Source organism: Lepisosteus oculatus, chromosome 19, assembly GCF_040954835.1.
Source record: "Lepisosteus oculatus isolate fLepOcu1 chromosome 19, fLepOcu1.hap2, whole genome shotgun sequence".
Classification (NCBI taxonomy): Eukaryota; Metazoa; Chordata; class Actinopteri; order Semionotiformes; family Lepisosteidae; genus Lepisosteus; species Lepisosteus oculatus.
Genome location: NC_090714.1, coordinates 2619079 through 2642040, shown reverse-complemented (window position 1 = coordinate 2642040; position 22962 = coordinate 2619079). Strand labels below are relative to the sequence as shown.

Genomic DNA, 22962 nt, shown 5'->3' with positions numbered 1-22962 from the left:
AAGGACTTTCCAGATCTGTCCGTTTTAAATACAATTCCATAATATTAGGAACTGTGTGCCAATCAGCATGGCAGCCCCTATTTCTTAGTGGGAATTGCATGTAGCAGAGTGGTAAGCTATTCCTGTTCTACCCCACGCCCATAGGCTCATTAATTTAAAATGCGAGACTCAGCCCTTCCAGTAACCAGCTACTGGATGTTCAGCCAGTTTTCTCAGTGAAATGAGAACATATCCTGTCAAGGGGCCTCTGAAGGCTGAGCTCATACTTGTGCCTGAAGGCTTCCAGTTCAGAGCAGCCATCTGATCATTAAAACCATTTGCCCACCATAACCCCACGACTAAACCCCCCAGGCCGGTTTCGAACCGAGCCTGCCACCTCACCCATTCCCGGGTGTCAGCGTTATGTAAGGCTTTTTTTTGTAAGAAACACTTTTTTTGGCAGAAAAAAAACCATCTTCCCCTCTTTTCTTGTCTGTTTGCAGTTTTCACAGATGTGGTATTTGGCAGAATCCCATCAGAAACAATGTCTATTAAAAAAAAAATTCAAGAGGAACAAACCGACGGCTGTCTGCATGATTTTATACAGATATTGCCTGCAAACACCAGTAAATGTAATTCCCCTCAACCTGCTGTACTCATCCTTGGCAAAAAACAAAACCTCAAGCAGTGAGTTCAGTCTTTTACACAGCAGGAGAACTCATGCTCGTGCTGTTAAGTGACACCAGGCACACAGATCTGGAGCACATGAAAATGTCTTTTTCACCAACTGCAATCAACACTCGCCCGTTAATAAATAAAAAATGCCAATACACAAGTTAATATGTCCCAGAGCAGTGGGGTTTTTTATATCCCTTCGTACAAGATTATCAGTTCATTACTATCTATTGTAATTAGGTCTAAACTGTATTATTGTTTCACATGTTATTATATGTAATGACATTTTAAAAAAAATATTTAACTAAGACAGCTTCATGTTTATATCAGTATTAAAGGGGACTGTCCTATATTTATGTGCCTTTGTGTGTGTAATACAGTTTTGTTGATTACGGTAAATGATTGCACTAATTCTGTTGTAATAATAATTATGAGGATATTGTAATAATATCTTGGTTTTTAAAGCCTGATTTTTAAGATGATGCACACACTCCAAAAGTTACTCTGTAAAAAAAAAAATTAAACTTCAGTGGTGGACATTAGTAAACCTAAGGACATATTAATGGGATATGAGTGCCATTCACTACTATATACCACAGACAGTCTCTTAAGGGTGCAGGCGGCATGGCCAAGTTTAACCCAAAAAGGAAGTAGACTACTGACTCTCACAGGTAATGTCCATGTCTTCAGGAGGTCCATTCACAAGATGGTGTTCATCATGCATCAGCACGTCCAGTTTCTCGATAAGTGCCCGTGAGCTCATAATTTCACAAGTTGATTATGTTTGTGATGCCATACTCTAGCTGTGCTTTTAGATGGATGATCAATATCGATTCCCGTTTCCTGTTTCGTGGTTTTTGAGAGTCACGGCGGTGTGTGTTTTGACAGTGACCGAGGCGTGTGGGTTGGACTCAGCGACGCTGGAAGTCCTGGGATTCTGCAGTGGGTTAGCGGCTCGGCTCTGGAAGCTAGCGATGACTGCAAGAGGGAGAAAGAGGCACAGGTGTCAGGGAACACCTGCGTTTCCCTGAACTCCACCGGCCAGTGCAACACCCACCTTTGCTCCTCCAAAAGAGGCTTCATCTGCGAATTCCGACCACACGGTAGGGACAAAGTAGTCAAACAGGAGTGCTTTTCATATCACCGCTGCTAATTCCTGTTATTTCTATTTACTGTCTCTCTGTTTTTGGGGATGTTTTGGTATTTGATTATGCTAAGCCCCATGCCAGTACTGTGTGGAAACTTGCTTTTATCCCAAAATATTTATGAACAGAAAAAATGGAAAAAAAACACTCCCAAGAGGATTAACATGAGTCTTGATTTTCATGTATATCCCAGGCAACTAGAAACTGTTAAGATTGAGTATGCAATTATTTCATTTTTTGTTGTCGGTGGTTGCCCACTGCACTTTCAATAGCAGGGTCTGTGTTCATATATTCATTTCAAAGTCTTTAGTCTGTGTTTGTCAAAGGAAAATAGTCTTCTCCCTTTTGTATTTCATTAGTATCGACTTAGTCTTTTTCTGGAATAAAAAGTTAAAAAAAAAGTTAAATTAGAGAGGTGTGCATTTCTAAAAGCAAATTTCTAAAAGGGTCCAGACACCAGTTAGCTACAGTATGTGAGCAAATGTATAAGAAGTAATAATTATACATCCTGTTTGTTGCTGAGTCTGGGTCTTTTTTAATTTTCTGGTTAAAATGTTCAGCTGCATTTCAGTTACACGTGTATATTTGACACATTTCTTTACATATGTCTTCCATGCATGTTATAAAGGGTCACTGACTTCAGGGTTTAAAAATGTTTGCCTAACCTGATCAAATGTTACTAGTTAAAATAATCCAACTCATTAACATGACAGTTCCTAGTTGCAGATCTACATCACTGACTCAAAAGAGTCTGGTGGTCTGGGGTCATACGACTGAATTAGTTACTCATTATAATTGAGTGTTTTTTTTTACTTGATTACTGCCATGTGCAGACCTGACCTTTTCCGACAGCAAGTTTTGTTTCTGTTGTGCTCTGTATTTGTTACCTTCTTCTGTTTGTTTTCTGTGGTCTGGGAAAAGCTTTACCGAAAGATATTTCAAGCGTGTGTTTTGGGAATAATTCTGCCCATGCTCTTTTTTTATGTGATTCCTTTATCTTGTGTGGCGAAATCTCTAACAAGGACGAATTTTGATCCTGATTAACATCACATCTCTGATCAACCTGAACAGATGGATGTACCCAGACTATTTCCAGGCTCAATCGAAAAATCTTGTGTCCTCTATATTGCCATTTGCTCTGCTAGATGAAATATTACATAACTTTACATCAGAGCTCAGTATGCACTGTAGAGGAAGGCAGTGTATAATTTAATGCAATATTCACGGTATAGACAGGGTGTGGGTATATCCGTAGTCACCAAATGTGTCTAAGAATAAGAGCTCTATTTCAGTGCTGTGCCTTGGCAGCGACATTCAGTTTAAGCATCAGGAAATTGAGCATGAGTCCTGCAGCAGTCCCTGTTTCAAAACCAGATGCTTGTTTACACGAACGGACCCCGGCTTTTAAAGTTGAACTAAGCAAGAGCCTGTTTTGCTCTGAGAAGAGGCAAGGCTTTCTTGACCAGATGTTTCCAGATGTGTATTCCCAAAAAGAGCCAACGCTTCCAGTATTATTTGAGGGTTTTTTACTTTTATTATTATTTCCAAGCACTCTCTTCAAGCTTTTTAGTAAGAGGCATCATAATGTTACATTTTAAGAGCACTCCATTTTTTGACTCAGACAAGGCATTGGCTTCATAACCAAGGTATAACAGAGCATTCATTGTGCTATAAAACTCATAAAATATAGTCAGCACCCTGTCAAAACAGGGGCTTTTTTCAACTTTTTAATTTTTTTGGACCAGTGTTTCCACTGTCTATATAACATTAGAGGTATTTTTACATTTCTACTCTTGATAGAAAATTACATAAGAAAAGGAAAATCTAGAGATGGTTAAGAGTCAGCAGCATGGTTTTAATGCATTTTAGGCCAGTATGGTAATGTGGTTACCCCCTAATTAGCACAGGGCATTACCACTAAGTATAACCTGGGATGATACCTGTATGTGTCTTTCATGGTTTTGCTATTGCTGTGGAAAGTCACAAACGGTTACAGCTAAAATATCCAGCCATCCATTTCTAACTGCTTTATACAGTGTCTTTGGAGGGAGCTGGAGCCTATCCTGGCAAGCAACTGGCACAAGGCAGGATACACCCTGTTTGGGGCACCAGTCATTTGCAGAGCAGACACACAGACACAGACGTACTGTACAGTCACCTCAGGGCCACTTGGCCCAGAATCCAGGAAACCTCCTAGTAATTCTCTGGAGTGTGGGAGGAAACCGGAGCACCTGGAAGAACCCCACACAAACACAAGGAGAACATGCAAACTCCATACGGACAGAACCCCAGGTCTGGATTGGAACCCAGGGCCCCAGAGCTGTCAGGCAGCAATGCTAACCAAAGCACCACTGTGCTGCCCTACACCTAAAACAGAAAAATGAAATTCTAAAGTATTATGTATCGCTGTCACCCCTCTAATGGTGACGTGGGCTAAGTGAGTGAAAGTCTTGCCAGTGGCTCTGGGTCTTTTGGCAAAGAGGTGATACCCGCCTTGGACATAGCGACCAGGGTTCGATTTCCCAGTGGATCTGCTACCTCTCTGAACATAACAAGGAGAGAAGTAAGGAACACACACCTAGAAATCTCGGTGGTGCTTTCTACAAAAAAAAAAAACAAGATATAAAGCTGACTCTACTTTTTATACTCCCTGAGCATTACAATACTTGCAAGAGCAGAAACTGCAATGCTAAGTTGTTAGCAAATCTGTGTGAAATGTAAAGTGTCGTTTGTTTGAAGCTTCGAACATCAGTGCTAAGGTGCAGCTTTGTAGTGGCAGATGTCTTGGCATATTTATACATGTTTTCTCAATTCTCTCATAGGTTCTTTGAGAAATAAGTTAGTAAGCAGAAGCACAGCAAGTAGTTATAGCACTCGATGCGACATGCTTCCATTCACCATGCTAGGACTTGTGTGTCTCACGTATTCGTGTCCCAGACAGGCTTTGTGTTTTACAAAGACCAGCAGTAGAAAAGGTTTGAGCTTAGAGCTGCTTCTTAAACCCCAAAATGTGTTGTTCTCCTTCCCGCTTCCAGCAACAATACCTGATGCAGATGTATTCCTGGAAGGCTGCGCCGTCTTCAGCAGACATTGGCCATTCGAACCGGCAGCCACGGTCACGGTCTTGACCAACCCTGCAAGGGAGGTGGAAGTAAGGAAATATTCCATCCCGACTAAAGAGCTTGCAGTCCCGATTTCTTAAATAACTTCTAACTGGAATGTGTTTTTTTCCTGAAGCGGCCTTTCAGAAGTGGTGTGCTCCGATGGTTCTGTATTCTGCGAAACAAGAGGCAGCTGTGGCATCAGTAGATGTCTGTGTTGATTAGCAGAAAGGCCGCCTCACGTTTCTATCACCCGGTTCTTGTGCTCACGTGCCTTGCTTATAGTGCTACAGTATATAAACCAGAAATACCCGGCCTGAACTGCGAGCACTGCCTCTTACTCATGTGCCTGTTTTGTTCACAGTTGCTGATGTTCCCAAGTGTGTGGTTCAGGAATGGAGGCCACCTGTCAGCTCTGGAGCTTGTGATCCAGGAGCTGAAAGATCTAGTGCAAGTTAGGTTTCAGGTTTATAGACCACAATGCACACGGCGGGATCTCCATCTTCTTTTGCCAGGTATGAGGTGGTTCTTATTTACTGTATGTATTACTGTCACGTTTGCGGGCAGATCTCAAGACTTCTGAGTATTTCTCATGAATGGACTTGTATTATTCTCCCATATCTGAACCCAATTGCAACAGATTGATCTTCTCTTACGTTGTGCCCACAATCTAAAACAAACAAATGGAACATCTTTTTATTTTTATTCTCTAGTGTTATCTAATGAGGTTTTGTAAGTCTGCATGCACCTACACAATTGCTCAATGTGGTGACTGGTAAGTAGGAGAAGGAATACATTTATTGTACATGATGGTCAGCCAGCTTTCAGCTTTCCATGGTGATGGCCAACTTGGAACTGGACCGTTTGATCACAACACGGCACTCCCAGGGAGGTTGGTTCTATTTGATTTGCTTCCTGTGTAACAGACTAGTACATACTCCTTCCTTTGATGTCACAGTTCTCTCCCTCCCTGCGGCCTACAGTATTATTAATTCACTGAGCTGACAATGCTCTAAAATCAGGACGAGGAGAGGTAAAAGCTCAAACAGCTGCAAAAGAAAGAGACAAGTCAAAAGCAAAAGACTTTTAAAAAGGAAATCATTTTAATAGCCATTAGCTTAAGGAAAAAAAAACAGATGGGAAGAAAATGTTTTTATGGTCATTCATTTTTATATGAAACATTTTCCGTCATATTCTCCAGGACACAGAGAATGAGGTCACCTTAAGCACTCACCTGTGCTTCCTTATGTAACTTGGGCAATAGCACTTATGTAATAGCCAGAGGGACTGTACAACTGTTTTCAAGTCTTTCCACAAGTCCTCCAGGTGCATGGAAATTGCCTTTTGCAGCTTCCCTTCAGAAAAGATTCAGAAATTAGCTTCTCAGAGAAACATTAGTATTAAAATCATTGCACAGTGATAAAACATTCGCTTTGGCTATCATGATTACTTTGATGTCATGTACTGTAAAATTTGTGACTTGACCTTGAAGTTTAAGGTGGAACATAACTTTTTATTTAAAATACAGTTATTTTTTTTAGTTTATGGAACAAAAAGAATATTATAGATCTATATAGATCTTGAAGTCTTCTTTGAATAAAAATGTTTTAATGAAAAATCAGAAGGCTATGATGAGCATGTACAGTTATTTGGCCCTTCTTCAATATAGAAGCTCTCTCAGCTGTACTAAGTTATATATTTATCTTCAGTATGTATTTGGAAATGCATACAGTATATCCACGGGCTATAACACAATAAACTGAGTTCTCTGGCAAACAATAAATCAGATCACAAAGCAATGAAAATCACTGTTATGTCCAAATACAGGCCACAATGATGAACAACAAAAATCAGTCAATATGATCCTCTGGTTTATGAATTTATTCATAGACTACCAGATCTCACTTTAAATGGTGGAAAAACGCATTTAAAAGCAGTTAACTGTACCTCCAAATTAATATCAATCTTCAAGTCCGACCAAATTTGCTAGAACATGTAAAAACCTTACAGAAAACTGAAAACTCTTCCGAGGGTAGAAAATAAGAACAAGATTGTGTTGCTTGGATTTCACAAAATGATTTTCTTTTGGAATGAAGTCCAGCTGGTACAAACCTGTGACTGCAGGATTAAGTGCTTCTTCTTGAAAATGTGTTACATTTGCCCTTCTTTTACTTTTCCTTGAAGCTTTTGAGTTCCATTTCCCCATTTTGTCATCTTTTGTGGTTCTGTTCAGGAAAATTGTTTTACGTTTATTTTTAAACCAACTTGCTATTCGCAAAACTGTGTTGCTGTGTGATGACTTTACCTTCAATAATGACAGTGTTTTTCGTACTCATAGTCACTGATCATGAGAAAATAGCCGTATGGCAATATAAAATATGCATTCAGACGTTCTTTGTTATTTAAACAGGCTAATTTCTGATCAAGGGTACAGATTATTTGCTTTACTGTCTGCCATTCTGTCCTTGAACACATGTACTGTATTTAACTTTCTTTAGTGTGCGGAGAGCTCTGTGTGCCCACAGCTGTGTGCTACGAGGAGGAGGTGAACATCACAGTGGGCTCTTGTCCAGCTCAACAGCAATGGTGCCATTTCCTGTCCAGATGTTTGCCCCTTAGCAGCCCCTGCCACCCCAGTTTGTGCTCCAACTGCTCGAGCGCAAGATCCCTCTCCTCGGCTTTCACTCACCCCAACTACAGCCTTGTTGAAGAAGTCCTCTTCACCCTGCCACCTGGAAAATCCAGACACTACTTGGTAAGTAACAATGAAGTCCGTATGCCCTGCAGTAATGATAGCAAGCCCCGGTGCGTGGAAAAACACATTTTATTTGCTCACCGGCAGTCTTACACCTGGACTCAAACATGCAAAAGAGGTTGGTGTAATACTGTGCCTTCTTGATCATCCCTCAGCAGTGACAGTTCAAGTAGCGATGTCCAAGAGTGTATACTTTCTAAGTCAGAGGGATGGGAAGGTGTCTGTTCATTTAACTCTTAACATTCTGGCTGTTTTTTTTTACTATTTGTACTGATTTCTATGCACCTAGATAGATTGTGCCATCAGTTTGTAATTTTGTAGTTTTCGAGTGACAGACAGATACGCCCATGCATTCGACAAAGAACTATATTTTTCTAGATTTCTGATTTGTTGTTTTTCTGCTGTTGTCAGACAGCTCAGATTCTTAGGATTCTTATTATGTCTTTTTCCTGACATGTACTGAGCAAAGTCGTGGACTGATTCACTCTGTCTCCCTTCCTGTACAAAGGTAAAAGAAGGGATTGAGGATATCCACGTCTCTCCCGGTGACTTCATTGCTATCCAGCATGATGCAGGGCCTGGATTTCTCATCAGTTGTGACCGAAACCCTTCATCTCCATGGAGACAGAGCTACTTCACGGTGAACCACTCTGATTGGATAACTCCCTCCCTCGACAACACAGCGCCTGGGGCCTGGACTGAAGACGCCGTGTGCTACCTGAGAGTCTTGTACACTCGGAAGCAGGTGGTGCCCATCGAGAGTGAGCTTCTCAAAGCCGGCCTGCCCAATCAAGGCCTGTACACTTTTCAGGTGTCTGCAGAAAGCGAAGCTCTTTCAAGCCAAGCGTCCTGCACCATCCAAATAGTTCCCCCGCTCAGCGTAGCTGTAGTCTACCCGCCCAGCCAAGATGGCACTCTGTACTTGCCCACTAACCACACCTTCCTTCTTGTGAAGATAACCTCCTGGGGCAGGGCTGTTGCCCGCTGGCAAGGCAGCAACCAGACTTTCCCTTTCCAAGAAACCTGCCCCACAGAGCTTGCCTCTGCGGTTGAGGCCTGTCGGGGCAACGCAGACAACAGCACTCTGTTTGCCTACATGGATTTGGACCTGACAGCCCCCCAGGAGTCTCAGGTTGTCATCACGGTGGAAAATCCATTGAGCGCTGCCAACCTCACAGTCAAGGTCAAAGTGGAAGAACCTCTAAGAGGATTGAAGATTGTTCCCAATCCAAACCAGAGAGTGCTAATGGAGTCGTTAGTGGTAAGATGCTCTTCATCTTTTTATTCTTCTCCGTCATCTTTTCCTTGTCATTCTGAAGAGTTCAATACATGTCCATGACCCTCCCTAACTGACAATTTATCCCACTGTAGTACACATCTTGCAAGCAGGTCTCCATCCGATCATACTAATTCTCGTTTCCCACTGAGAATTTTACAGCCAGTGTTTCTGGGTGTCTTAGCCACGACAGGAACATCCCCAGTCTTGCACCACTGGAGTCCTGATCTGCTGATTTCAATTGAGCAGGAAGATACAGAACAGCTACGCGTGGCTATGAAATTGAGAAGCTTCTGAAGTCCATTGCAGAACAAACATTCAACATCGAGTGTGAATGAAACTATCTAGGTTGTAAATATGAAAACTCAATACTGTAGTAACAAAAAGAAAGTGATCGGCAGGCATGTACAGTAGAATAACCTTAGAACCTTAGAATAATCGTATATATCAATCTTGGAAGTCTGTGAGTCCACCCTTCATGCATTCGAAAAGCAGTCGGTTGATTTGCACCGATTTGAAATATAGACTAGGAGGAAGCTTTAAGAATTTGTTTTTCTGGATTGGTGTACCTGCAAGATTTTCCACACTTGCTTATGGAAAATGTATAAAATAAGGCATAGAATATGAAGAGCAATTTTCAAAACATGTTTTGTGTTTCTCTTATTTTGCTTATTCACCGCGCAATGGCTCAGTATACTCATTACTGTATGTATGTTTTTAAAACATTTCTTTCTGTGTTATTGATTTTCCTATCTTTTATTTGTTCAGTTGATTTGGCATGTAGGGGCTGTGAATCTAAATATTTTTTAATTTAGAATCACCAATTATTTTTGCTATACCCATTCAATTTGTGATAGTCAGTTGTGTGTGTGTTTTCCAGAATGTATCTGTTGAGCTACTCAGGAGGCCCAATTACAAAAAGATTTTGCAAATAAATTCTGGACTTGGGCATGTGTACACACACAGTATGGCATTTATATTCTGACGGTGTTGTGTACACATTCCCACATGATCTGTTATAACTTGATACTTGATACCCTTGAGACAGGGTACCTCAGCTTTGTAAATAAACAGTTTGTAAATTACATGCATACAGTGTCTGTTTCACTGTATTGAAATAGAGATTTATGCAAAGGAATGGAGCCAAGTTGCAACAAATTGAATAGATGTTTTTTCTTCTTGTGTCATGGCAAAATATGGCATTTTTAAAAGTTGTTTAATGTCTTCTTCTTTTGCAGAGTTACACTGCAACAGTAGAGGAGGGTTCTGATGTCATTTTCAAGTGGACCGTTGATGACAAACCGTCCTTCACATATTACAACACTGTGCTCAATGTCATTTACCAGAATGCAGCGGTATATAAGCTGTCTGTGAGTATCAGCTCAGGCCTATTTTGATCTCATAATTTTTAGATCCATCATTCATATAATTATTCATGTAATTATACTGTAGCACCTTTTGTGGAAAAGAACATTTTAATTATGTGTTATACTTGTGTTGATAGACAAAGTAAATTTTAATTTCTAAATATAAATTGGGCACTTTTCAATTTATTATGGTCCTTTATTATATGTTTCAAAATTGATTTATTAACTAATGTTTTAGGGAGCTATAGAGTGAAGGATTTTCAATTTTCAGTTTCATAGAGCTGCAGGAATTGAAGGCTAATCGCTTCATGGGTTTCTCATTCATCTCATTTAACAGCTATAATTACTTCAGACTATAGGAATCTGAGCATAAAATAATCACAAATGAAATAAAGTAGGTTTCATTCTTTTTACATCTGATAGTCTAGAGGCAATGATAATACATTTATATCTTTGTGTTGTTGCTGTTATTTTTTAGAAAGAAGTTACACATAACTTTTCTTTATGTCGGTCATTAGAAGCCTTTTTGTACATAAGCAATTTCAGTAATGGTGTCTGTTTTTGTGTCAGCATTTTGCTATTACCATTTTAAAAGACTGCAATTCAAATTGTACTACATAACAGTTATAGGAATGCATTGATGCAACATCTAATGGTAATCTAGTGAAACAGTACTGATATAAAATATGAAAAAGTCACATACTCTTATTATTACTATATATTTGGAATTACCTTAACCCGACTGACCTGTTTGATCTGGTGTTCTCCCAGCTGAATTTCTAAAGAGCATTCATTGTTTTTTCTTTCCTGACCAGCCACATTTTCTGTCAGTTCTAATCAATACTTTCTATTTTGCAGCTTAAGTAAAGAAACGTGTGGTTTAATAATATACAGTTTCTTGCACAACCCTTCACCCCCTGGCACTGTGCTCAAATTGATATGCTGTCAGTCATGACGCTTTCCAAACGGGACATTCTATTTTGAATCTTCACAATCTACCTCATACTGATAAAGCTAAAATGTTGAAAATATTTATGAAACTATGTAAATCCATGCAGCCCCTTTGCTAAATCAGTTCATGCGTGAAGTAATAATTTGAAGATAACTGTGATAAGTTTGCCAAGAAGAAAGTTATTGTCCTTGAGTGTATGTCCAAGGTGATGAGTACATTTCACATTTTTATATCTTCCTCCATAAATGTTCCTGCAATTCATCCTTCTCCACATAAAAGAGTGATTAAACTGATTGCAATTTTGGATAAAAACTGTTCATTTGAGAAGTCTTGCATGTCTTACTTGTATTTCATCAAAATGCAATATTATTGGTATGGGAGTGTATACTTTTGAAAAGCACTGCAATTTTATATTGTCCATTTTATAACCCTATGTGTGAGTACCTTGTACTTGTTTTATTTGGCCTTGAAATACTCCCCTAGGTTAAATAAATAGGTTACATGGTAGCTAAATATTAGACAGGTAAAATGGAAAAAGAATATCTGGACTTTAGCCAAAAGAAACTGGAAGTGTTAATGATCCTTAACTTTCTACATTAGCTGCCAAGCAGGTCCTGTTTCCAGTCTTTTCTAATGCACAAAATGTATGTTTTCTTTGCAAACTCAAAAAAGAAAATGGTATCTATGATAATTGTACCTCATTAGTAAAACCAGGGAAAGGTTGGACACTCTTAGCATGTACAAATCGTGGTTTAATTTTGCTTGGATTAAATATTGCTTTGGAGTAGGTGTCTTGCTGGCTCTCCAAGTAATGTGCTCTGGCTACCCATTCCTTCGTGTGACACTTTGATCCACGCCGTTTCTCCCTTATGGTGAATTCTGCAGGTCATGGCTTCCAACCGTGTGAGCAGTTTGACCCAGCACTACAACGTGACGGTGGACAGAATGCTGAAGATGGCCGGTCTGACCGTGATGGGCGTCCCAGCGATTGTCACCCAGGGCTCAGCGGAAACGCTCTCTGCTAGCATCAACGTGGACATATCTGTGGACGCCACCGTCAGGTACACCCTTGCTGGGTTTTTTAAATTTGTTTTGGAACGTTCAATGTCAACCCAAGACAAAGTACATTGGGGGCTTGCCTTGGTAGTTTTGCCCGTGTTATTCATTGTTGATTTGTAGTCCTAATACAGTTACTAAAAGCAGCTTACACTGGCCGCGATTTAAACCCATAACCTTCCAATTAGAAGTCCAGAGCCCTTTTATTTTTGAAGTTACAGTGCACCCTCACTTTACAGGAGCAATAGAGGGAAAGGGGTGTCAGGTATTACCATGCCGTCTGTTAAATTACCGAAAATATATTTCAAGGCCAAAACACAAAAGCCAGCCATCCATTGTCTTTAATTCAGTTTCTGACAAGCAACGGCTGTGCAAGGCAGGGTACACCCTGGACAGGACGTCAGTTCATCACAGGGCACACACACTCACACCGGGACCAGTTTTCTCAGAAACCAATCAATCCACCAGCATGTCTGTGGATTGTGGGAGGAAACTGGAGCACCTGGAGGAGACCCAGGTGAACACATGGAAAAGATACAAACACCACACAGACCGCAGCCCAGGAGTTGAACCCAGGGCCCCAGTGCTGTGTGGCAGCAATACTAACTAACCACTGTGAAACTTTTTTTTTAAATTTAGATTGTTTTAAAAAAAAATGGATTATTTTACCAGTACCCTCCCTCCATTTGGAATAGTCAGTTGTGTGTTTTTCCACATCTTGGCTTGCTGCTACAAACCCTGCCCCTGCATAAGGGGAGAATGAGGACATGTAGGAAGAGTCCCCCTCCAACCAGCCCACCTTCCAGCCACTTGTCTTTTAACATGACACAGGCTGCACTGCCCCCTGCTGGAGGAGCGGTGCATCTCTCACTGACAGCCCCGCATGCCAGAGGGTGTCTGGGAGGCCACAGGTCTTGCTGAGAGCTGAGTCACCCGTTTCTTGGTTTGAGACTATCCTGGGGACTTCCTGTCACAGTCGGCTATTGACCAGTGACCAGGCTCAACCGCAACATGCAGGAACTGTTTCCAGATTCTGCAGAAAATATGCATAAATTAAGTTCTTTCACAGGGAAAAAAGAAAATAATCATATTCAAATGTAATTGTATACATCCTCATCTGGAAAATGACGCAATCTAGGATGAAAGAACAGCCTAGGAAATGTAGAATTTTAACACTTCAAAGTGTACGTGAGGGTGAAAGTTTTGAGGGTGAAGGTTTTGACCAGGGTGTGTCATGTGGGCTCTGGGCTGGACCACACACAGAATGGAGGTACAGTACAGTACAGAACATCAGCATCCGTGAGCGAATCAAAAATGAAACCAAAACAAAAATAGCTCCAGTCGCAGTTTTGGAACCAAAACAACTGATTGTGGTTATCACGTTCTGACTCAGTACAAAGAAAAGAATATCCCTGTTTTCACTGACGTCACCTGGAACTGTTGTGCCTGGTCCCTTGCTGTGCTGTGATTTTGATAAAAATCGTGCTTTTCTTCTGACATCATCAGCATTATACCTACTCGTGCTGTTTTTCTTTGGCAGTTCAGCATTTTGTTTAAAGCTTAAGACTCTTTGCTCAGACCGCTTAAAATAATATTAATAGGTAGTAATATTTAAAATCAATCTTAATTGTGCAACTCTGATCCCAGGTGTGTTACATTCCCTGTTTGTGGGGCATGTATTGCTTTATTCTGATATTGTGTTGTTTTTTGATAACAAAAGCTTACACTTAATTTGTTATTTGATTTCTATAGGTTTTATTCATTTGAGTGTATTTTCTGCTGCCTTGGGTGTATTCTGTGGGTTTTTTCATTAAAATTCTACTTCTGCTTCACCTACACTCAGGAAAGAAGAGACACTGATGAGTAGTCTTAATTTTTAATGAATCGATCGCCCTAAATGTCAATAAGCAGGAAACATCAACTCCGGTTTGGCCTGTAATGCATTTTTATGAGATGCCATTACAGATTTACTGATATACAGTACATCCTGATGTTTTGAGATACATTCTTACTTTTTTTTTCAGAAGGCTGGAAAAAATACTTTCATTATGTGATGCACCATCATTGCTCTGTCTTTTCCGCAATCTTTGTCCAGTATTTTGACAGCTTTTATTGAAATGACCATTTCTGTTTTAGTTCTGGAATTTGCCATTCGTGACTTATCAATTTAAAATGATAGCATTTGATAGCAATTGCTGTCAGATGTGAATGGGCTGTCCTTTGGTAGAAGTGTCGGAACTGTATTTTTGTCAGATTGAATCAGTATGGCCTTTGATTAGACAAACTAAGGAGCATGCAAAATAAGGGGTGCTGTCTGTGTGGAGTTTGTATGTTCACTCAGTGTTCACAAGGGGGTTAACCGGATGCTCTGGTGTGCTCCCACAGTCTAAAGACATACTGGTAGGGTAAAAGGCTATGGGGAGCATTGAGCCTGGTGTGTGAGAGTGTGTGTTTGTCTATGTCTGCCCTGCGATGGACAGGTGTCCCCTCCAGGGTGTACCCTACTTTCCACCTGTTGCTTGCAGGGATAGACTCTGGCCCCTCCGCAACTCTGCTTTGGGAGAAGCAGCTAGAAAATGGATGGATGGAAAAGTATAGGATTATGACAATACCGTATAACTACCTGATAGACATATACTTAATCTCTAAAGTTAAGGACACATCCTTAAACTACCTTTAAACTATAAATTCTCCACTCTATATGTACAATGGTAGAAATTTCCCCAAAGTTTAGTATACAGAAAAGTACTCGCCATAACAGTGTATTTTATTGCTTATGGTTTGGCCCCGGCTTTGTTTATATCATCCACGCACTTTTTATAACATTGTATATGCCAGTATTTTATCTGACCTTTGATTTTCTTCCCACATTTTTCAATGATTTCAAGTCGGCTCGGTTTCTGGAACTCCTCTAATCCACCCAGGCTGAAGTTGGTTCAGATGATTGTGATGGCCAATCTAGCACTCTGTAAAAACTCTCTTGCTGAAGAGACGAGGTGATAGAATGTAAAACGGTGCCAGAGCAACTTACATCACCTGGGTCTGATTGCAGACTGTCTTCAAACCCTGCTGCATTAAAGTTGTGATTGATTGTAACGGATCTATCCCCTGTTTTGCACGGTTTAGGCTAAATGCCCAACAGGTGTTGCGTTAACTTTCATTCTTTAAACAGAAGACCAGCCTATAACTTCATCCTTGAAGCTGAGACAGTGAGACTTATTTCTGTATTCTGTATTCTTCTGTAATGGGTCAAGGTTCATGGGAGTTTTCTGAGTGCTCACATGAGAAAGGAGAAAATGTTTTCCGTTGCATAATGTCAGCAGTTTAAAATTGAAAGCCCTGGAATGGAGCTGTACAAAACACCCAATCATCCTTTGTGCATAGAACTAACCTATACTGTAGGTCGGTTCATGCATGTAGTAACTTCAATCACCCTATGGTGTTGTGAGGAAGTGTCTTGCTCTTAATTTAAAGCTTAAAGATAATCTCATATTGCTTGGAAATCAGTACGCATTCTGAAAGGGAGATTTACTTCTTGACACCCTGCAGAATAATATGTTTTCTTTTGTGTCAGAGAGGAAGCAAAACCCTTAACTCAAGATAAAATAATTCAGTCATTTTCCAAATCCAATCACTAGGACCAAATCATGAAAGCAACGTTTGAGACCTTAAATATACTTTGAGAAGGTTTCATTTAATCTTATGTTACCAGAAAAACAGAGATGATCTTAGCACGGCTGGAAAAGAGCAGAACAGTACAGTACAGGAGTGTAACTACACTAAACTTTAATTGTTAACACCTCCAATTGCTCAGTGGTGGCCTGTCCTTTTCCTGTGTTACCTCTGTGCCCTCTGTTTTCTGTTCCTGCTGAGTTTTTAACCGTAGGCTAATTTTCTGTGTGAGGCCTGTTTTTAGTTTTGCTTTCAGCTCTTAAATGTTTAAATGAGTTTTATATTTAATATTATCCTTGTACTAATTACTGAGAATTGCCCTCATCCAGGTACAGTATGTTAGCTACTTTTCTACTGTTATAAACAGTCAAACAGACCACTTACAGGCACCCATTAACACCAATGATTAAGGGACCAGTAGGAACAAAACCAGAAAGCCACAAGTATCCCACAGGATCAGCAGTGAGAATAACTGCTAGAGATGAACTTGGCCCTATAATAAAAATGGGTACAGTAGCTAAGTACGTTCAGCATTAATGGATCCAGACAGAATGACAGCTGTTTGTTCCTGTCTCCCTTCTCTGACCAGTACTTGTTGTGGCCCCTCAGAACTATGCATACAAAAGTCGTGATGCACGCTGCACAGCAGCAAAACATCAGCTGGGCTGCCTCAGTATGTATACACAGTATCAGTTCGAGCAGCAGACAAGATTAGTGAAGTATCTCCAACCAGTGGTATGTACAGTGGAGCATATGAACACCGGTTTCCAAAAGCTACATATACCCAGGCACAATTTGTCTAATGGTGCAGACCACACAGCCTTCATACAAGCCTATGACAGGAGGATCACGAGCTTTCATACTGAGTCCTCCACAACTTTCCTTTGTTCCATTACTGAATACTGCACCACGCTAGAAGCAAGACAGACTTGCCAGCATGCCGGCATCAGATTTTCACATGGTTAAGAAAGCAAATTAGATGTCTTTTGGGGTAGCAGTGCTAATACCTCTTCAAAAGGAAAGAACCCTGCTTATGACAGCGTTTTGTACAAGAAGATCCTTGTAAACTCCACGCGGTTCATTAAATCCTTAAAAAACCTTAAGAGGATTAATGTGTAAAGCTTGGGCGGGAACTGACAAATGATGCAACAGCAACAAAGAACATCTTGAAACAGACCAAAGAATGCCCAGAACAGTTCTATTTGGAGTGACCCCTTCGGCCTTTTGCAAACTGATTCGATCCTGTTCTCTGTTGCCAGTGTCACACCAGTGCAGACAGGATGTTTACAATGTATGAAATGGACTTCAGTAAAAATCTAGTAAAATTTGTTTTGCAGAACATCTGTTTCTTCTGTGTCCTGAGACATGGTTAAATTAAGTAGCAGTATTGTTGTTTCTGCCTCAATCCCACGGGCAGGAAATGAGCAGCTGGAAAGTGTCCTTTTATTGTAAATTAAAACATTTTGAGAGGGTTCAGTCTCTCTGTTTCTCTTTCCTTTCTTTTCTTATTTTGAAGTGAATGTTTTTTTGTGTGTGACGTCATTCTGGCAGCTCCTGGAGCTCCACAGAAGGCATAGACTTAAAGATACAGAGAGAGCAATAAAACAGCCGCAGTTTCTGAAGCTCTAGAGATGGCTGACATGTTCAAATATTTTATTCCTTGGCATGCTTTGTTTTATATACTGTATATAACTTGCCAGTTTAAAACTTTTAAAAAGCTTTTTCTACAGAAATAAAGAAGCAAAGAACCTGCATGGATTTTATCACATTATGTCTGTAACTTAACGTTGCAGTTTCTTCTTCTGCACCATTCTGATCTAGATATACAATAAATTAAATCTGCATATTTGACGCTTTGTAATTTGCCTGTGATAGCATTTTTGGCAGTTTACCTTTTCAGATATTCTCCAGCTGATTCAGTTTAATCTCCAGAAATCCTAGCTTGCAGTTCCTCTGTCCAGAACTGTTGTGTACACTCTTGTGCAATGAAAGATGAGTGTATGTTTACTGTGCAGTTATTGAGATGCAGTGATAATGATTTATTCAGATTTTTTCAGTATTGATAACATTCTCACATGGAATGATAGTAGAAATCCTCCTGATTTCTTATCACTGTTTGATGGCTTTCCCTCTTAAATTGCAGATGGTGTTTCGGGGATGGAGGTTATCAAGAGTATAGCTTCAAACCGCCCTACGATAATTCTCTTATTCTTCCTGAAACGAATGCAAAGCAGGTGGTTTTACAACAAAATGTAACCTACACCTACCCACAGCCAGGTAAACCTGAACTCATCTTTGAACAGGGACCTCCAACCATGTGACTAATTGTTTGGTTCAAGTCCAAAGCTTCAGTATGTGGAAACTTGACAATGTACTCCTGGCCTTTTCCCTGTTGAATGAAGAGCCAAAGAGATCTGTATTTCTAATTAAATACCAATGTACAAATGGGGAAAAGTCCAAATGTGAGGTGTTCTCGAGTGAATGGCAGAACTTTTGTGACAGCGCTGTCTCATTGTAAGCTGTGATTTGTGATGCATGTTAGCTTGAACTGGTACAGATTAATTTCCAGGTAATGCAACAGCTCTGGTAATAGGCTATAGGATAATCAATCTTAATTTTAATGCCTGTCAATTTTTTACGTTAACTCTCTAAAATTATGTAATAGTGTCCTGCATTTAGCTGTGTATTTAAAACTGAGAGCAGGAAATGCTTTGTAACACATTCTGGAAGTCTGTCTAGCCATGTTGTATGTTTCATATAGTGACTTTGACAACAAGCTGACAAACAGGTCCAAGGGCTACACACTGACAAACATATTCCTGGCAAGTTAACTAGAGTAAAATAAAAATTACCATTAAAAGTCTTCTGAATTCAGGACAAATCCTAGGTATTTTAAACAACACTTTATTTGGTTTCATGCACTTTAAACATGTATTTTTATGAGCAACAAGACAAAGTATGAAACTATTAATGCCTTAACTGTCAGCAGGAGAACCTGAAAGTGCTTACAAATCATCACCTTGTAAATGTGATCTACCATTGTACATACTGCATCGATACACTACTCACAGCCTATTACACCATTTTGTCTTTGCAGGAGAATATACCCTGACTGTGTCAGTGTCCAATAGGTATGAAAATGTCAGCCAGCAGATACATGTTTTTGTCTACAGCATCCTTACTTCTGTGGAAATACAGAACGACACAGACCCACTGGTTGTTGGGATGCCAGCAGTGTTTGAGGCCCATCCCCTGCCTTCTCCTTACGGTATCGTCTACACCTGGAACTTTGGGGATGGCTCTCCTTGTCTGCAGGGGCGTGAGCGAAGAGTGAACCACACCTTCAGTCAGAGCGGAGTCTACACCCTTAGTGTCCTAGCCAACAACACAATCAGCAGTATCGGCTCTCAGATGAGCATCCTTGTCTTTGAAGAAATCAGAGGACTGACGGCCTCCTCCAGTGGGCCTACGGAACTTAACACTCCTACCTATATAAACGCCTTTGTGGAATCTGGGAATAACATCACATGGATTTTTGATATGGGAGACGGGAGTGTCCTTACGAGTGCTGAGCCGGAGGTGGAACACAAGTATGTGAAAGACGCAACCTACGTGGTGAACATCACTGCCATGAACCATGTCAACTCTCTGTCAGTGTCCCTCCGTGTTCAGGTGTTTGTGCTGGAAGTCTTGAAACTGGAGCCTTCTGGCTGTATTCAGGAGCTCCTCAACATAAGCTTCATTGCTTTTGTGTCTGGCAACTCTTCAAGTTATGTGTACGAATGGAGTTTTGGGGATGGCTCACCAAATCGGACTATCCACCACAGTCCAGAAGTGGCACATAGGTTCTCGAGGAGTGGAAACTACCATCTCTCTTTGGTTCTGTCAAGCAGTGTGAACAAAGCCAATTTTTTCACTTGCGTTTGTGTTCAGCCAGTGGTTACAAATGTCACCCTCCTTCCTCAGAGCAGCTACACCAGACTGGGAGAGGAGAGCGAGTTCATCGTAGCTGCTTTTCCCGAATTCCAGTACACATACTTCTGGGACTTTGGCACCAATGACTCTTCTGTTCGAGGGACCAACAAAATGGGGTTTACGTACAAAAGCCCAGGACGGTACTTTGTGACCGTGACTGTTCTCAACAACATCTCGTTTAGCAACAACACAGCCCTTGTAGAGGTTCAAGAATCTATTGGCTTAGTGGTGATTCAGCACAATGGCACAAAATCCAATAATCTAGCCCTGCACGAGGTGTATATGTTTACAGCCTTCGGTGATTATTGCAAGGCACATTACACGTGGGACTTTGGAGATGGAAGCATCCTCATGGGTCGTAATGCTGCACATGCATACAATTCCTCTGGCTATTTTAACATCACCCTGACAGGAACCAATGAGGTTAGCACTAACAGTACTCAAATTACTGTCTCCGTTATAACACCAATCCGTGGCTTGACAATCAATGCAAGTATGATCAACGTGCCTCTGAATACATCTGTTAATTTTGATGCACATCTCATAGAAGGCGATGATGTTCATTATTCCTGGATTCTGTGCGACAGGTGTACACCGATTCCCGGGTCATCAACCATATACTACACTTTTCGATCCATCGGAACCTTTAATGTCATTGTCACAGCAGAGAATAGAATTAACTCAATGCAGGCCAGCATCTTTATTTTTGTTTTAAGAGAGCTCGAGGGTCTTCAGATTTTAGCGGATGATCTTGTGGATGGCTGTTGTTTCATGACTAATAAAGCACTCCATATGCAAGCGACACTCCGTGAGGGAACCAACATGTCCTTCAGCTGGACCATTTTGAAAGGCCAAGAGGCCATTCTGAACATCAGTGGAAAGGAAGCAATCGTCAACTTCCCTGAGCCCGGCGTTTATGATGTTATTGTAAAGGCCACCAATCTCTTGGGCCAAATCAGTGTAATCAAAACTATTGAGTTTTTAGATCCAGTAGGAAGTGTAAGTCTGAAGGCAACTCCTAATCCTGTTGCAGTAAATGCCTTTACTAACATTACTTTGTTAGTGAGTGGTGGCACAAATTTAGAATGCCTTTGGTCCACTAATGATAATTTTACCTTGACTTCAAAGAATCAGTCCATTGTTCATCAGTTTAAAAGTCCCGGGCTCAAATTTGTCAGTGTCACGGTTGCCAATAAAGTGAGCTCTAATACAGCTTCGGATTGGATAAGTGTACAGGAGCCCATTTCAGGGGTAACATTTACCCCTAAAGATGTTGCAGACCAGCAGTACATTGCCTCAGGCACAACTCTGACACTACAGGGAAACATCCAAACAGGTACCAATGTTTCTTGGACATGGCACCTTCCCAACAGCTCTGAAATGGGACGACAGATATCTTATTGCTTCCCAGTAGCTGTGCTTTATACAATTACATTAAATGTTTCTAATGACATCAGCTGGGCGGTTACCACTAGAAACTTCACTGTGCAAGATAAAATAGAGGGGTTAGAACTTAAAGCCAGCAGGAACATTGCTGCCGTGAAAGAAAATGTCATTTTCATGATTGGTATATCATCAGGAACGTCCGTGAGCTTTCACTTAAGTATTAGTGGTGACTCCAGTGTACTTACCTTAAATACCTTAAATTTTACCCACCAGTTCACCAGAGTGGATACCTATGTTGTTAATCTGACGGCTCAGAACCAAGTCAGCTCAGAAAGAACAAGTACAGTTGTAACAGTTATGGAGCCAATTAGTAGGTTGACGATGGTTAACTGCTGTGAGCAAGCCATCCCAGTTGGTGTAACTAAAATGTTCAGTGCTGAAACTCAGTCGGGAAGCCGTGTGACTTACCTTTGGACTTTTGACCTGCACTTTGGTTCCAAGACATCCTTGATTGGGAAGGAAGTTTTCTACACACCCCCAGAGCCAGGACAGTTAATCATATATCTGAGAGCAGTCAATGCATTAGGAGGTCAGAACATAACGAAAGTAATACAGGCCCAGAACATCCTGCTTTCTGCTGTCCTTGAAGCTCAACCTCAAGAAACATTGGTCAAAAAGTCCGTCCTTCTGACTGCTTTCGTTTTGCCGAGACCTCACGAAGGCACATTCCTGTGGAATTTTGGAGATAGTTCGGAAAAACAAGAAAGCAACACGCCATCCATCTCCCATTCCTACTCTCATCCAGGGGTGTTCACCGTCCAGGTGAATGCCAGCAATTTTGTGAGTTTCGTTGTTGCCCAGATTAACGTCACTATACAGGAACTTGAGTGCGAGGAACCAGAGGTCCAGTTGGTGCATTCGTCCCAGGTGGTAATCAAAAGATCACAGAGAAATTATATGGAGGCAACTGTTGACTTAAAAGGATGCACCAGGTACGATGTGGAATATTTGTGGGAAATCTACAGAGTGTCAGCTTGTGCGAACCTGCGTGATACTGTTAAAGTGAAACTTCATGATGATCTAGATGTCCGGAGACCTCAGCTGGCCATTCCAAAAATGGCACTGGGTGTAGGCAACTACTGTGTGGTGTTTTCCCTTTCATACAAAGGCAGCCCACTCAGAAAGAGCATTTCCCTCAGTCTCAGTGTGATCCCGGGAAAATTGGTACCAATAATTGATGGTGGGACATTTAGAATCTGGTCCAAATCTCAAGATCTGCTATTAAATGGAGAAAAGTCCTACGACCCAAACCTAGATGCTGAAAACCAGTCACCTCTAAGCTATTCCTGGGACTGCTTTCTTTCATCGAAGGTAAATTCATTTTTTACCACTTTAAACTCTAACTTGAAGCAGTTGTCATGTAGATCACACTTTTACACTTTTTCTCTATCACTTTTATCATTTTTATTGAAGTTATATGATTTCATGGCCCAATCTCATCAGACTTCAGAAGCCAAGCAAGTTTGGGCCTGGTCAGTATTGGGCTGAAAATATTCTAATCAAAAGCTGGATTCATTTTTAAAAGATGTTAATGAACAATAAGGTGTCATTCATCTTTCTGGT

The 22962-nt window shown here is 40.8% G+C and overlaps 1 protein-coding gene and 1 long non-coding RNA gene across 2 annotated transcripts in view; one reads left to right on the top strand and one right to left on the bottom strand.

The window, feature by feature from the left end:
* pkd1a (polycystic kidney disease 1a) overlaps window positions 1-22962 on the top strand; it is a 108853-nt gene that overhangs the window by 43866 nt on the left and 42025 nt on the right. The window contains exons 8-16 of the mRNA XM_015359964.2: window positions 1543-1757; window positions 4835-4950; window positions 5265-5415; window positions 7399-7655; window positions 8164-8916; window positions 10170-10301; window positions 12136-12311; window positions 18122-18255; window positions 19076-22710. Coding sequence (XP_015215450.2) covers window positions 1543-1757; window positions 4835-4950; window positions 5265-5415; window positions 7399-7655; window positions 8164-8916; window positions 10170-10301; window positions 12136-12311; window positions 18122-18255; window positions 19076-22710 — 5569 coding nt within the window. The remainder of the gene's footprint in view (window positions 1-1542; window positions 1758-4834; window positions 4951-5264; window positions 5416-7398; window positions 7656-8163; window positions 8917-10169; window positions 10302-12135; window positions 12312-18121; window positions 18256-19075; window positions 22711-22962) is intronic.
* Window positions 1685-11097, bottom strand: LOC107078967 (uncharacterized). Its single transcript, XR_001479930.2, has 5 exons — window positions 11046-11097; window positions 7590-7632; window positions 6135-6255; window positions 4844-4933; window positions 1685-2176 (listed from the first exon to the last, which is right to left on the bottom strand). It is a non-coding gene; the product is annotated as an uncharacterized lncRNA (long non-coding RNA).